This window comes from Trachemys scripta, chromosome 4 (genome assembly GCF_013100865.1).
Source record: "Trachemys scripta elegans isolate TJP31775 chromosome 4, CAS_Tse_1.0, whole genome shotgun sequence".
Classification (NCBI taxonomy): Eukaryota; Metazoa; Chordata; order Testudines; family Emydidae; genus Trachemys; species Trachemys scripta.
This window is the reverse complement of record NC_048301.1, coordinates 48,784,172-48,800,736: the sequence shown is the minus strand read 5'-3', so window position 1 is coordinate 48,800,736 and position 16,565 is coordinate 48,784,172. Positions and strand designations below refer to the sequence as shown.

The 16,565-nt window shown below is 41.5% G+C and overlaps 1 protein-coding gene across 5 annotated transcripts in view; it reads left to right on the top strand.

Moving 5' to 3' along the window:
* Positions 1-16,565, top strand: part of NUBPL (nucleotide binding protein like) — a 148,291-nt gene that overhangs the window by 75,284 nt on the left and 56,442 nt on the right. For all 5 annotated transcript variants that reach the window (XM_034768689.1, XM_034768688.1, XM_034768690.1 and 2 more), the window contains one exon: positions 11,578-11,671. In XM_034768689.1, coding sequence (XP_034624580.1) covers positions 11,578-11,671 — 94 coding nt within the window. The remainder of the gene's footprint in view (positions 1-11,577; positions 11,672-16,565) is intronic.

Here is a 16,565-nt window from a genome sequence, read left to right as displayed (position 1 = left end):
GATACACTGCTCACTCCAGTTGCTGACCCTCCAGTTTGACATATGGCTCTGGTTCTGACTACAGACTCCGGTTTAACCCCCAGCTCAATCTCCCGTTCCTGACCTCTGTTTTTGACCCTTATCTCTGTCTCCTGACTATGGACACCAGCTTGACCCTTGGCTCTGGTACCCAGTTTCTGCCATCTGGTTTTGACTGTTGGCTTTGGCTCCCGATGCAACACCACAGCTCTGACCCTGGCCAGTAGCCCTGCTACCTGCTCTGGCCACTAGACTAGACCGTCCTCATCCCAGTCAGCTGACAGAAGAGCAGCAACCATTTTGTGCTATCAACACAACCAACAGTTTTTAAGAGAGTGTAACAGGATGGTCTCTGTTCACTTTAAGGATATTGGGGCCTCGAGACCAGCCAACTCCTGTTTCAAGAATAAGTGTCCCATGGCAGTATCAGCATTCAAGCTGGGAATGGGTTCAGGTGTTCTAGTCAGGTGACTGATGCTCAGAAGGTAGAAAAATTGCATGGAGCTTAGTGAAGGGCACGTAGTCTGGAGTGATTCGGATGGAGGTTCACTGGTGCTGAACCTGAACCCTGATGAGGATGAGAAGAAAAGCTCATTCATACTGCCACACAGACTCAGAAAAATGGGCTATGAAATGCTGTTTCAAGGGAAAGCTGGGGGAAGTGTGCCAGAAGGGAAGCACATCCCCAAGAAAGGAGGGCTGTAATCCCCTGTTCCAAGAGTGAAGGAGTTTGATCTCAGGAAGGGGGACAGCAGGTATAGGAAGAGGCCTTGGGAAGGAGAAGCAGAGCAGTTTGTGGCTACCTGGGTCAGACAGCCCAACTATTTAGGGTTCCTAGGGCCAGGAATGCATAGTAGAGCATGTGTGGGTTCCCCGTATGCTACCAACCTGGTAGAGGGTGCAACAACCCCGGCAGTTAAGCAGAAGACGAAGGAACTAATCAGAGCCCAGAAGATATGCAAGTTTTGAGCCAATGAAGAGAAGGACCGAAGACTGTTGTATGCCCAGCACAGGTCTGGGACAGAAGATTGGCATTTTCCTTTGGACTTTGATTACCCCAGAAGGGGTAGACTTTTGTTACTTAGCTGGAGGGCCAAGTTACCTCAGCAATCGAACTAAGCCGAAGGCCAAGAGAATCAGTGTAAAACCAGGAGGAAAGCTAAGACAGGTTGACTGCAGTTCCATGCCACACCACAAGGGGGAGTGTTTCATCCTGGTGCAGAGAGGAAGTGAAGAATAAATTGGCTAATTTAATCTACAGGAGGAATTTTAAGGAGATAGAAAGAATGATTGCCCAAGTTGGAATATGGCCTGATTTACAAACAGCTGCTCTTGCAAAAATTATTAGAATTTTCTTAATGGCCACAAGTTGTAAAGATTTCATTTGCATGTGTCACTTTCAGTAGCAGAGTGGCAACCTGAACCGCTGAGGCACAACTTCAGTAATGCTACAAAGAGAGGTGTACCATCTACTGAATCATTCACTTCAGTTCTGCAGCACTTGGGTTTTCTATAGAGCTTTAGCATACAAATACATATCAGCCCTGACCCTGGATAGCTTATGAGTCTTGTCAAGGGGCTGTATGGCTGCAAATAACCTCAACTGTGGTTTGATTAAAATATGTATGATAAATAACCTAAGTGTGAATACAAGGTCATTCTCTGCTTGTGTTGTGAACCATGAGAATCAAGAGGTTTACGAAAGGTAGAAAACTTCCCAAAGTGAAGTTGACTGCCAAAACTGTAAGAACATCTCCTTCCTGCTTCTGGTTTCCTGTATCATCTATGATCTGAAGGGGGCATTCAAGAACATTGTATTGGCTGGGGTAGACTTGATATGACTACTATTTGATGCAATGCTACTGCTTCTTTGTTCACCGCATTGTGGCATAATCAGAAGTTTAAGGTGAATTTCCAAAGACTTTTAAATAGTTTGCTTCTCTTAATAGTATAAGGATCTGTGACCCTGCCTCAAAAGTTAATTATCATATTAGGATTCCTACCAATCTACAATAGGGGTTTGCCTAAGCAAATCAAAAACTTTGTGAAAACCCGTTTTTTCACCCATAATAGTTATATCTGTGTACGAAAATGTATGTGCTTCAGGAATATGCCATTCAAAAGAAATATTTTAGGCATGCAGAATGGTAGTATTAAAAACTGCCCTAAGGTGTCTGGCTAAAGGGTTTGAATCTTTTTACTCATGTTGTGAACTGCTTAATCTCCTTTTCTTTTAACAATGGACCTCCTTTACCTTTCAGTTTGTCTTTACAATGACTTAAATATTAATTTAATATGACACAAATTCTGAAAGGCCAACCAATGTGTAGGTGCTTGAGAGTGCTTAATCTTTTCTGGTTTTAAAAGAAAGCAGGATTTAGATGTTAAAAACACAAAATGGGAGACTTCCAAGATAAAATGTCATCTGTGTACAATGCTTACTTTTGTTCTCCATCTCTAATCTCAGAGGCTCAAATAGTGTTTTTCTATGGGGTTGAGATATCTTAACATTTTATCTAAAATAACTGGAATTCACTAAAATCTTCTACCAAGATTCTACCCACAAAGGCATGTTGCCATCTTTCATTACTATATTTATTTGTACAGTTAAGGTGGAACACATTCTTACTTGGGTGGCATGAAATTTTCTGTTTTTCATGGGGTGCTGGGCAGTGGTAGTGGTTCTTTTCAGAAAGATGTTCCCAAGATGTAGCCCTCTGAAGCCCCCCTCTCCCACCATTTTACAAAATCATCTGGTTCTTACAACTTTTTTTGTACACAGCTGGGGCTGTGAATCTGCTCAGATCATCCCCCAACTGATCAAAGTCACTCAACATTTATCTCAGTTATGGCGTGACAGGAACCTGAGGCCCTTTTGGGGAAGCAGTATTGAAAAAGTTGTTGACCTTAAGAGTTTGGATGTCAAGAATGGCATATGGCAAAACTCATGAGCCAAAAAGGGATTAAAGTGTGCATGGAGGGTTTCCGGGCACAGTAGGTGGATAGTTCAAGGGGACATGCTGTAGTCATTGGGCTTGAGCTACACCCATGCATCCCTAGCAGAAATCTGATAATAATATGTAGGCATGCTGCTACCATCCATCCACTTCTGTTCTGGGAACTTTGCCCTACTAATTTGTACAGCTAATTTAGAAGAGGTTCTAACTATTTTCTGAAAGATAATAAATTATACATCCTTTGTGCAGATATGTGAGAACGATTACTGGGCATGTTGCCACTTTTCCACCTGGGGAAATATTACAGGAGAGTGCCAGCATTGATTAATCAATTAGCATTGATTAACTGGAGGGAAAACAAAAGACAGGATAATGTAATTGTGTTTCCAGAACAATGGAACTGAATATGTGTAAAGTCAAAGGTTTTATGATATACAGTCTCCTAACATGAGGTGCTCAGAACATCTTTAGATTCCTCTGTTGTCCAGAAGCTGGGAATGGGCAACAAGGAATGGATCACTTGATGATTACCTGTTCTGTTCATTCCCTCTGGGGCACCTGGCATTGGCCAATGTCAGAAGACAGGATACTGGGCTAGATGGACCTTTGGTCTGACCCAGTATGGCCGTTCTTATGTTCTTAACATTTTTGGTGCAGAGGTAGGGAGTATAGGAGATTGGAGTGGAAAGGAGGAATGTAGGTGTATGTGGAAACAGTGCTAGAGGTGTGGGGTTTGGAAGATTGCAGGGTGGGGAAAAGGGGTGGGGGACGGAAGTGGGTAGGAATAGGGGAAGGCAGATAAATGGGGGTGGATGATAGAAGAGAGGAGTTGTGGGGGCGCTCAGGCCAGTGGAATTAGGGAGAGTGGATGGACGGAAAATGGGGAAGGTGGCAGGAGGAGTAGGGGAGATTAGGGGTGGGGGAGTCTGTCAGGTCCACATTATCCCCTCTCATGTGTGCCCACATCTGGGGGGCTATGCCTCTCTTGGAGGGCCTGAGCCACTCTCCCTGACCCCCACGTGAGCCAGGATTAGGAGGCTTTGTCCTTTGGGGGGGATCTGTGTCCCTCTCCCCACCCCCTGTGTGTGTGCTGGAATCTTTGGGGACAGTATCCGAGCCCCTTGCTCTGCCTTGATGTGTACCAGGAAATACAAAGTTAAGGTACATGCCACTTCTGCAACTCAGTTTTAACCTACCCTCTTTGAGCAATGCCCCAACGTGCCACTAACACCCATACTAGTACTCTGCCCTTACAGGACAGTGGAAACAGAGCACATGAGCATGGTAGGACACAATCTAACATCTTTTCTTTGCTAAGGCAAAACTTGAGTTTAGGTCTCCATTTTGAAGCACTTGGAGGAGAGGAAGATGATCAGGAACAGTCAACATGGATTCACCAAGGGCAAGTCATGCCTGACCAACCTGATTGCCTTCTATGATGAGATAATTGGCTCTGTGGATAAGGAAAAAGTGGTGAACGTGATATACCTTGACTTAAGCAAAGCTTTTGATACGGTCTCCCACAGTATTCTTGCCAGCAAGTTAACAAAGTATGGACTGGATGAATGGGGTGCACCAGTGGTCAGTCCTGGGGCTGGTTTTGTTCAACATCTTCATTAATGATCTGGATGATGGGATGGATTGCACCCTCAGCAAGTTTGCGGATGACACTAAGCTCTCCCGGGGGAGAGGTAGATATGCTGGAGGGTAGGTATAGGGTCCAGAGTGACCTAGACAAATTGGAGGATTGGACCAAAAGAAAATGGATGAGGTTCAACAAAGACAAGTGAAGAGTCCTGCACTTAGGACGGAAGAATCCCATGTACTGCTAAGGCAGTGCTAAACGGCAGTTCTGCAGAAAAGGATCTGGGGATTATAGTGGATTAGAAGCTGGATATGAGTCAACAGTGTGCTCTTGTTGCCAAGAAGGCTAATGGCATATTGGGCTGCATTAGTAGGAGCATTGCCAGCAGATCGAGGGAAGTGATTGATTCCCCTCTATGCGACACTGGTGAGGCCACATCTGGAGTATTGCATCCAGTTTTGGGCCAGCTGCTGTAGAAAGATGTGGACAAATTGGAGAGAGTCCAGTGGAGGGCAACGTGATTTATGAGGAGAGGCTGAGGGAACTGGGCTTATTTAGTCTGTAGAAGAGAAGAGTGAGGGGTATTTGATAGCAGCCTTCAGCTATCTGAAGGGGGGTTCCAAAGAGCATGGAGCCAGGCTAATCTCAGTGGGGGGCAGATGACAGAAGAAGGAGCAATGGTCTCAATTTGCAGTGGGGAGGTCTAGGTTGGATATTAGGAATAACTTTTTCACTAGGAGGGTGGTGAAGCATTGGAATGGATTACCTAGGGAGGTGGTGGAATCTCCATCCTTAGAGGTTTTTAAAGTCCAGCTTGACAAAGCCCTGGCTGGAATGATTTAATTGGGGTTGGTTCTGCTTTGAGCAGGGGGTTGGACTAGATGATCTCCTGAAGTCTCTTCTTATCCTAATCTTCTATGATTCTGTAGCAAAACCAGGAGCTACCTACCACTTGGCCTAGTCTCAAACACTGAATCTGTTCCACACAAACCACCCCAGATTTGCTAAATGTTACCACACCTTCACCCTTGTCTAGAGGATTCTGTTTGAGACATTGCCTTCATTTACACCCCTCCCCCCCCCACACTAAGGTGAGGACTACACTAGGTAGGAGTGATCCCAGTGTGGATGGAATTTATACTGGCAAAGCTGCACTTTTGCTGATATAGCTTATTCCAGCCTTTCCGCAAGTAAAATAAACTATACTGGCAAAAACACAGTAATGTTGGTATAACTGTGTCTATGCTAGGAGCCTTTGCCGGCACAGCTATGTCAGCCAGGGGGAGTCACACTTTATCTCAACTCTGGCTAAAATAACTATGCTGGCAAAAGTTTGTAGCATAGACTTGGCCTAAGTCCTGGAGACCACTGTCACATATTCCATCAGACTACTGACACTCGCCATGGGAAGAAGACACTCTTGTGCTCCTCTGCATCAGGGTGGGTTGATTCATATTCAAGCATTTTAAATCACTGATTTCGATCATGGTTTAAATCATGAAGCAGGAAACTTTGATTTAAGTAATTCTAATCTTGTTTTGCATTTGTACTTGTTAGGTTTTTTGTAAAGAAAGCTTGATTCTTATTGGTTGGTAACCATTAAAACATGTTAATTTGCAACTAAAGATAGTCTTTACACTAAATTGGTACTTCTTTTTGATAACCAGGATGATACTCTATATCTGTACACTTTTATTTAAGCAATTATATAGCAATTACATATATTCAGATTCTTAATTTTTACATTTTTAATGTATTAGAAAATGGTGAATGATTCAATTCTTATTTACAGAGTACTTTTTTTTATTTGTGATTTGTGTCCAGTTCTATTTAATTGGAAATTGGAATTTAATTAAAATACACAAAACCAGCATTTTATTTTGTATTAGTTTTAAATCCAAAACATGCTGTGATAAACTTTTTTTAAACCGTAACCCCACATTAATGTAGGTTTATTTAACTAGCTGATTTATTAAACAAAGGAAGTATTATCTGTAGTTAGGCCTGATCTGCATTTAGTTATGTCAGTTAGGGATATGGTCTTTTTTTAACTGACAAAGCCCCAGTATAGACACAGTTTATATCAGCATAAAGTGTTCTTGCCAGTATAGTTTATGTATCTCAGGAAACTGGTGGAAGCTATACCTGCAGAAGCATGTTTAAACAGGTATAATCTATATCTATACTAGGAAGGTTTGTCAATATAGCTATGCCAGAAAACCTCCTTTGTCATATTCCAGTAACAGCTCTGTCAAGCTACATCAACCCATCCCTCCATCATTCAATATAGCTATATCTCATACAGTCAAGACAGTTAGAGTGCACGTAGATAAATGCTGGAATTCAAATCTGTGGAGTGCAACACAAACAATGGAACATTCTCTTAGTCTTTCCTCATGTCTCCTTATTATGCTCCCACACACACATACACTGCTCCTCGAGCAGGTTCAGTCTCTACTGGCTTTGGGGGCTATAGAGGAGGCTCCCCTACAGCATTAGGGACAGGGATTCTACTCCTTGTATTTCTTGGTTCACAAGCCCAAGAGGACAGGTCTCAACCCTCCTGATGTTTGCAACCTCAACAAATACATCAGATAAGTGAGATTTTGTATGGTCACACTTGCAAATATTCTCTTCACATTAAATCACAATGACTGGTTTGCTGCCATGGATAGTTAAGGCGATTATTTCCATGTAGCAATTCTCCCAAGCCACAGGAGGTTTCTCCGGTTTGTTGTGGAAGACCAGCACTATCAGTACACAATGTTCCCTTTTGGTCTGTTTTCCACTGCCTGGGATTTTATGAAATGCATGATTGTGGTGAGAGTGTAACTCAGGAATAGGGAAATTCATATCTTCCTGTGTCTGGATGATTGGTTACTGATGGGCAAGTCCAGAGAAGAAGTCCTCTCTCATGTTCAGTTCACACTACACTTATTTGATAGCCTAGGTCTCATCCTAAACATCAGGAAGTCAGCATTGGTTCCAACTCAAAGCATCAAGTTCATTGGGGCCCTGATAGACTCTGAGTTTGAGAGTGTTTCTGCTGACTGAGAGATTCCACGCAATTTGTCACCTATGTCTGGAACTGCAGTCTCTACCCTCAGCCACAGCTGAGCATGCTTGAGGTTGCTAGGTCATATGGCTGCATGGAAACTGGTAGTCCAGTATGCCAGGTTGTACCTTCATCCTCCTTCATATACGGTTAAAGTCAGTCTATCATCTGAACAGTCACCACTTGGACAGAATGGTCCAACTTCCTCTGCTGATCCTAGCTCCTTATGGTAGTGGGTGGCTCAGGGCAATATGTGTTTGGGTGTTCTCTTTGCTCGGTTTCCACTGACCAGGACTATTGTCACTGATACCTCTTTAATAGGTTGGATGGCACATCTGGGATTACTGAAAGGTCAAGGCCTGTGATTGGAACACGAAGCTTCTCTGAACATCAATATCCTGAAGCTTTGTGCCATCTACAATGTCTGTCACGCCCTTTGAGATCATCAGGGACTCATCAGTGCACATCCTTACTGACAGTACCATTGTGATGTATTATGTGAACCGACCAGGTTAGATGAGGAGGAGCAATAGTGTTTGAAGGCAGTCTGGCAAATCTTGCTTAACAGTAGAAAACCTTCCACCACAGTGGCCTATTTGGCCAAGTGGAAGCAGTTCTCGATGTGATTGTTAGCCCAGGGAATTCTACAGAACATAGCTTGTATCCAGGACATCTTGGGAGTACCTGCTACACCTTCAGTTGTCTGGTTGTGCATTTAGTTAATTGAGAATGCACCTGGCAGCGATTTTGACATTTCATCCACCCATACATGGGAATTGGGTATTTTTGAGCTCCATGGTAGTGAGGTTCTTGAAAGGAGTCACTTGTCTTCACCCACCGGTTAAAGAACCAGTTTCTTTGTGGGACTTTAATGCTGTCTTAGCAGCCATTATGGGATCTCCATTAAAGCCTCTGGCAACTTCTTCTTTCTTCCTTTCCTATCTCTCTTTCGCTGATAACATCTGCAAGGAGAGTGTGTTAGTTGCAAGCTTTGATGACAGATCCTCCTTATATGCAATTTTACGAAGACAAAGTAACCTTGCGGCTGCACCCTAAGTTTTTTTTCTAAAGTGGTTTCTCAGTTTCACTTGAAACAAGTTCTATTTCTACCAGAATGTGGTTTACACTGGCAAACCACATTCAACCTCAGATGAATAGCGTCCTGACACATTGGCTGTCTGGCAGAGTTTAGCTTTTTACCTGGATAGGACTAAACCTTTCCGTTCTTAATCCCATCTGTTTGTTTTATATGCAAGTAGTCTCACCACAGACTATCTCTAGGTAGATAACGTCCTGTATCATGACAGCATACAAAGTAGCTCAGACTGTGCCTCCCAAAAGGTGCAAGTTCATTCCACAAGGACTGAGACAATGCTGATGGCATTTCTAAGTGACATTCCTATATTGGACATTTGCTGCTGTTTTGTCCTATATTCATATGTTTACACACCACTATGCCATTGCAGTGCATCCAGATCAGATACTTTGGGAAGGTAATCCAGCAGTCTTTGTTTAAATAGAGTATGAGCCACACCTCCTGTGAGTAATGCTTGTGAGTGACCTATGTGGAATACAAGGCTGCATCTACTTGAAGAAGAAAAGACGGCTACTTACTTGTACTGTAACTGTTCTTGGAGATGTGATGCAAACATATTCCACAACTCAACCTCTGTTACCTCTGCATCAGAGCCTGTACTCTCAACATTCCATGCGAAGGAATTGAGGAGGTTCGGGGTGGCTCAGCCTTTACACAGCCAGAGGAGGGGCTAGGGCTTGTGCAGGGCACAAGCACTGCTCCTATGGGCCCTGTTAGGCAAAGTTCTTTGGCTTTGGTGTGCTGGGAGCTCACACACCATGTGGAATACACATCTACATCACATCTTGAAGAACAACAGTTACAGTACAGTAACTGTTTTTTCTTTCCTGTAACTTGATCTGATGATACATACTGAAAACTGTGGAAGGGCAGCAGAGGGAGGTAAGTTAAAGCAGCACTAAGTGAGGTTAGCTTCAATTTTGTTAATTTGCACCTCATCTGTACTTAATTATAATCCAGCTGCTAATTTGAGCAGTTTTTTGGGGTTTGAAGATCAGGATACCATGTACCAGGATTCCACTTTACCCAAAAACACTTATCACAAATTACAAACAGTTTTTCACAAACTTTTAATGTAAGAATAAAACAAAAATTGATTGTGGCCAATTACTGACCTCTTAGTTTCTCTCCTCCTCTCCCCCATTAATGGGGCATCCCCCCATGGCCAAAGGGAATGTGGGTTACACTGGAAATAAAGAATTCTGCTGCTGCAGCGCCTCCTATCAAGGAGAGAAAAAATCTTTGTGAAAGCCCCAAGCTGGCTCAAGACCACAGATCATAGCTCCAGTCCTGATCTGCCTGCAGCAATAACTCAGTTGCTGGGATAAGTATATTGTCCTCACAAGATGATTATCTATACGAGGACATATTGAAAACAGAGTAATGCACGCACTGCTGATAAAGAACAGTACTAAACAACAAGAAATAGTAATTTGACAGGTGTTTGCATTTTATATCATGCTACTGATATGATTCAGTATATAAAATAAAAAGTCTAACCAAATCCCATTACTTGCTAGGTGTTCTCCTAAATTAGAGCAGTCGAAAGCTCTATCTTACACATGTAGGTGTAAGTCAGAATGCACCAAAAGGTCACCCCATGACCAATGTGTTTGTTATCAGAAACACGGCCTCTCCCTCCCCCCCCTTTTTTTCATCCAGTTGTACTCTCAAAAGCCTCGGTGCCGGAAAGAGGAAAGCCCCAGTGGTAGTTAGATCACACTAGTTCTACTTAATACCATCTCTTCATTGAACTAGGAGCCTCATGATGCATGGAAATCTCCTTGGGAAATGTTTAAGCAAACTATATGCTTGCTTTACAGCATACAAAATAGCACAAAATAATCACAGCACCCCCAGATTTAGCCCCAGTATTTTTAACAGGAAGCTTTGCTGATTGTTAGGCACCAAATCTAACCTATATATTCTTTCTGTGTCTTATGAACATGCTAAATCTATATAATTATCTCCTTTGATTTTGTTTAACCCAATACTTCACTGCTATTTTTTGCCTAATAAAAAGCCAGTCTTGATAGCTCTCCATTCCTGAGTAACACCGCAATACCAAACTAGAAAAAAAATTTGGTAAGGCAGTTTATACAGTTTCAAGCATCTAAGAAGTTATAAACCAGGGGTCGGCAACCTCTGGCATGCGGCTCGCCAGGGTAAGCACCCTGGCGGGGTGGGCCAGTTTGTTTACCTGCCACGTCCTCAGGTTCGGCCGATTGCGGCTCCCACTGGCCGCGGTTCACCACTCCAGGCCAATGGGGGCAGCGGGAAGATGCAGCCAGCACATCCCTTGGCCCGCGCCACTTCCCACACCCCCATTGGCCTGGAGCGGCAAACCGTGGCCTGTGGGAGCCACGATCGGCCGAACCTGCGGACGCGGCAGGTAAATAAACTGGCCCGGCCCGAGTTGCGTGCCAGAGGTTGCCGATCCCTGTTATAAACAGTGAGCAAAATTGTTTTAAAAATTAATGAAAACAATTGCTAAGGAATACTGTTACAAGAAGTAGTAGTTTGACTTGAGATCTATATAACACTTTCTTATGACCTCTGTTACATGATTCAGCATTTCTGACATAAACAACTTAGAATAATGAGATTGTGATTACATTTTGTGGGGAAAATGTCAAAGACCATCATCCTTCATAAGAAGGGCAAAGCTATGCTTAATTTGCAATGTGTTTAGAAAATCTGTCTTGATTGCTTGCTAAAAGCAAGACTATAAGGGATTTATAATATCAGTCTCCTTAGGTGTGCCAATGGTGCATTTATTATACATGGTACCAAGTTTAATTTCAGGCTGTGTTTCCCAGAAGGTGCAACTCTCTTTTTTTTTTAAATGCATTTAAATCTTTTTTAGGTAGACTGGGGTCAACTGGACTACTTAGTAATTGACATGCCACCTGGAACAGGAGATGTACAGTTATCAATCTCACAAAATATTCCCGTTACAGGTACACTTTTACTGTGACTCTTTCAAAGATTTCAATATGTTTAATTCTTCATAGCAATAGAAAAATATTTTAGAAAATGACAGTTGAAAATACTAGAAATGTATAGAAACATAATATGAAAATATTCTCTGAATGCTGATGAAAAGTACAAACAATCTTTAAAATGTCAGCAGTGACACAGTATTTTTTTTTTTTTTTTTAAGTTACAGACTTAGAAAGATAGAGAAGTTGAACAAATCAATGTTCTGGGAAAAAGCAATTGCATTGTAAATTGATGGAGGTAGAGTTAATATTAGAAAATATATTCCCTGTCACTTTTCATTGTGGCTTATGAATGCTAATAGAGTTATAAAAAGTTTGTCTTGATAATTGTTTTTTATTTTAGTTGTAAGTCAAGCAATCTTCTTAATGTACAAAGCTTAATCAGGCAAACTACACCGTGCTTTAACACACTAATGGATCCTCCTTTCTCTGGTGTTCTGAATAAGAATTTTAGCTGGAGATTCGAACTCGTATGGCTCAACTCTGTGACATACTAAGTGTCCACAAATCTCATTGACCACAGTGGGAGTTAAAGATGCTGCCTTTCAAAAGGCAAAGGCATTCCCTACAGGATCAGGCCTTGAATGAGTTGTTGTAGGTTTGTCCATCTAATATGCTTTGACAGAGACCACTGTCAGCAGTGAACAGAATGAATGACAGAAATTTAAAACATAACATAAGAGTGGCCGTACTGAGTCAGACCAATGGTTCAGTTAGTTCAGTATTCTATCTTCAGACAGTGCCGGTGCCAAATGCTTCAGAGGGAATGAACAGAACAGGGCAATTTATCGAGTGATCCATCTGCCATCATCCAGTCTCAGCTTCTGGCAGTCAGCGTTTTAGGGAGACCCAGTGCATGGCATGGCATGGCATCCCTGATCATCTTGGCTAATAGCCATTGATGAACCTATTCTCCATGAACGTATCTAATTCATTTTTGAACCCAGTTATACTTTTGGCCTTCGAACATCCACTGGTAATGAGATCCATAGGTTGACTCTGCATTGTGTGAATAAATACTTCCTATGTTTGTTTTAAACCTACTGCCTATTAATGTCATTGGGTAACACCTGGTTCTTCTGTTATATGGAGGGGCTTTCTGAAAGTCAAAGTATACTATATCAACTGGATCATCCTTGTCCACATGCTTGTTGATTCCCTCAAAGAATTCTGATAGATTGGTGAGGCATGAGTTCCCTTTAGAAATGTCGTGTTGACTCTTCCCCAACAAATCATGGTCATCTGGTTCTGACAATTCTGTTTTTTTAGTATAATTTCAACCAATTTGCCTGATATTGAAGTTAAGTTGACTGGCCTGTAATTGCCAGGATTGCCTCTGGAGCCTTCTTTAAAAAGCGGCATTACATTAGCTATCCTCCAGTCATCTGGTACAGAGGCTGATTTCAGTGATAGATTACATATCTCTGTTAGTATTTGGTGGAAGAAAGAGAGAGTGGAGTCTTAAATTATGTTTCCAGGAAGATACAGTAATGTCATGTCAATGGCGATTGTTAGCTTAATTAGATAAGTTGTTCCAATACTTTTGCGGCTATCAGGAAAATATGTTGATATCTAAGGGAAATAATATGGTACTGCCTTGTACAGCTTCCACTCTGTTGACACCAAAGTTACAAACAGACAAGCTCACAAGTGCATACATGTATCCATTTCCTTTGGCACTCCTTCCCTCCTACTTTTCTTTTTAAGCAGTAGCAAACTGAAGTAATAGTAAAAGTTTTTGATGGTTATTTCACTTGTGCCTAAGGCTCTTACTTAACAGGTTGCTAATAGAATATAACATTGTATGGTATACTTCTAAAAGCTGTGTATTACATGGCTCTTCTTTCTAACAAACATACTTGTCAACTACTTGCCTAATTTGTGTGTTCCTTCACTGCTTGTCTCCTGTCAGCATTTCCTTTTAAAAGAAATCATTTGAAAAATGTTGTTTGTGCATCTTGCGCTGGGAATTCCTCACTCTATATGGCACATCAAACCTGTTTCCCTTTTGTTTTTAAAACTGTATTAGGTTTTTGAAGTAGCTGCCTTACATTTGCTAACTGAAGGCTTGTGCAGAAATATCCCAGTATGTACTTAAGAAACATCTACGGATACCACACTTTTTTTAGTACCTTATATCACCACTGAATGTGGTGTGCAATCAGGATATTGTATGCTGAGCATGCGCTGTATGCTTTATCTTTATCTGAAAGGGTATTTGAAGGAGACTGTGAGAATAAATGAGTTATATGAAAGAAAAACTTTAGACAAATCACAAACAAACAATTGCTATATAAAACTTTATGGCTTTGGCTTGCTAACAATAATCAGACAGACACAGGTTTGCCTTTGACAGTAGTGTTTGTAAGACCTGAAAGCTGCTTAAGAGCATAAGTTAGGGTTTGTCTACACTTGGAAATTTACCTAAATAGCTATTCCTAAATAATTATTCAAGAATATTTATTTTGGTATAAACCACCAGATGGCTTATTCTGATTCTGGAATAAGAGTTTTATTACATACTGAAAAGAACTGTATTTCTATTTTTTTCTTTTTCTATTAAGAGCCTTATTTAGAAAAACTTTGATTTTTTTTTTTGAATTAAGTTATTTTGAAATAGAGCACTTCTATATTCTGAAACAAGTATGTCCACACACAAATATGAACTAAAATAACTAAAGGTGTGAATTAAAATCTGTTTAGTTATTTTGGTTCCATTACTATGTAGACAATCCCATCCATATGTACTGGAAGCTCTATACGTTATTAATTGACAAAGTGAGGGTATTAACTCTTAAGACTGAAGGTTTTTTCCTAACTGTATTTGCCGGTCCTTTGAATTAAACAGGAGTAAACAAAAATGTGCTTGATTCTTCTGTCTGTTGCAGCCATTTTATGCCACTATAAAGAGTTACACTAGTGTAAAAGTTTGGAGAATTAGGACCACTGTTTAAACAGAATGCAAATTATTTATCTTCTGTTAATCAGATTTCATTTCCAGCGTTTTTGTGATTCTTATAAATCTACTTGTTCTCTATATGTCCATAGAGGTTTTCCAAGAAAAGCAGAGTAGGCAAAATCTTCTTTTCTAACTTGTTAAAAAAAAAAAAAGCACAATTAAAAAAAAAATATTCAGGCCTTCTTCAAACTTTCTAAAGAAACAGAATAGTTGACAAATTCATTTGTTTCTCTCTCTCTGTCATCTTTGAAACTGGTGGTTGCTGTTGATAAGATATCCTCCTATGAAACTGAGCTTTCATAACTCCAGGTGACCCTAAATTCTGGGCTGAGTTAAGAATGGCATTTAAACTTAAACGCTAATATGGCGGGGCTTTATTGTAACATAGTGGTGTTGGGGGATGAGAGGGTGTTAATCACAGTATTAATTTAACTCAAATTTATTTTTTCATTCCTAGTTTTCTCTAGTTAGGTTTGGTAGTACACAGCAGCAGTTCTCATTTGTCATTCCCAATAGTCATTTATGTAGAGTGTTAGTTTGAGGTTGATTCTAGCCTGATTGAAATATAGTGTAATAATAAGTTTATTGTGCTTGTGCTGAAAATGAATACAGCAGACAAGGATTGATTAGATTTATAGTTCCTTGGGTCTTCGTTGGTTAGATGATTATGGTGATTTATAGAGCTTCATCCTGTTCTCCAGAATTTCCTCGCTTTTGTATGTTGTGTATAGTTTGCAGTCTGGCTAGAAGGGCTCCTTATAAGCATTATGATTAAGGTTACGATTTTTTCAGGGAGATCATGGAAATCTCTGAATCTGTGACTTCCCCCGACCTCCATGAATTCAGCCCCAGTGGCCAGGAACTGCAGGGTCTCCCTGCCGACTCCACAGCTCCCGTCTGCTGCAGGCAGTGAGGGCCTGCCTGCAGCTCCTACCTGCTGTGGGAGATTTGGGATTGCAGAGCTTGGGCTGTGGAGCTTAAAAACAACAGTGTAGATGTTCCTGCTCAGTCTACAGTATAAGTAGGGGCATTGCCAGCAGATCGAGGGACGTGATCATTCCTCTCTATTCGACATTGGTGAGGCCTCATCTGGAGTACTGTGTCCAGTTTTGGGCCCCACACTACAAGAAGGATGTGGAAAAATTGGAAAGAGTCCAGCGGAGAGCAACAAAAATGATTAGGGGGCTGGAGCACATGATTTATGGGGAGAGGCTGAGGGAACTGGGATTGTTTAGTCTGCAGAAGAGAAGAATGAGGGGGGATTTGATAGCTGCTTTCAACTACCTGAAAGGGGGTTCCAAAGAAGATGGATCTAGACTGTTCTCAGTGGTACCTGATGACAGAACAAGGAGTAATGGTCTCAAGTTGCAGAGAGGGAGGTTTAGGTTGGATATTAGGAAAAACTTCTTCACTAGGAGGGTGGTGAAGCACTGGAATGGGTTACCTAGGGAGGTGGTGGAATCTTCTTCCTTAAAGGTTTTTAAGGTCAGGCTTGACAAAGCCCTGGCTGGGATGATTTAGTTGGGAATTGGTCCTGCTTTGAGCAGGGGGTTGGACTAGATGACCTCCTGAGGTCCCTTCCAACCCTGCTATTCTATGATTCTACTCTGCTTTTGTTTGTTTAGTGCTGCTGCACCAGCCCTGTGAGCCCAAATCACTTGACCTGGGCTCTAAGACTCGTTGCCAGGTTTTTCTTTGCAGTGTAGACATACCCAGTGTCACATGGGTCTAGATGAATTCTAGCAGAGTTGCATACAATATTCTGCTGCTCTCTTCTGTATGCCATCTTATTCTTAGTTGGATGTTCTCTTTCAGTTTTTACAGAAAGAATCTGTTGTTGCCCCATCATCCGTTACTTCTCTAATTTTCTTGTACTTTGTGTTTCTCTTGAGG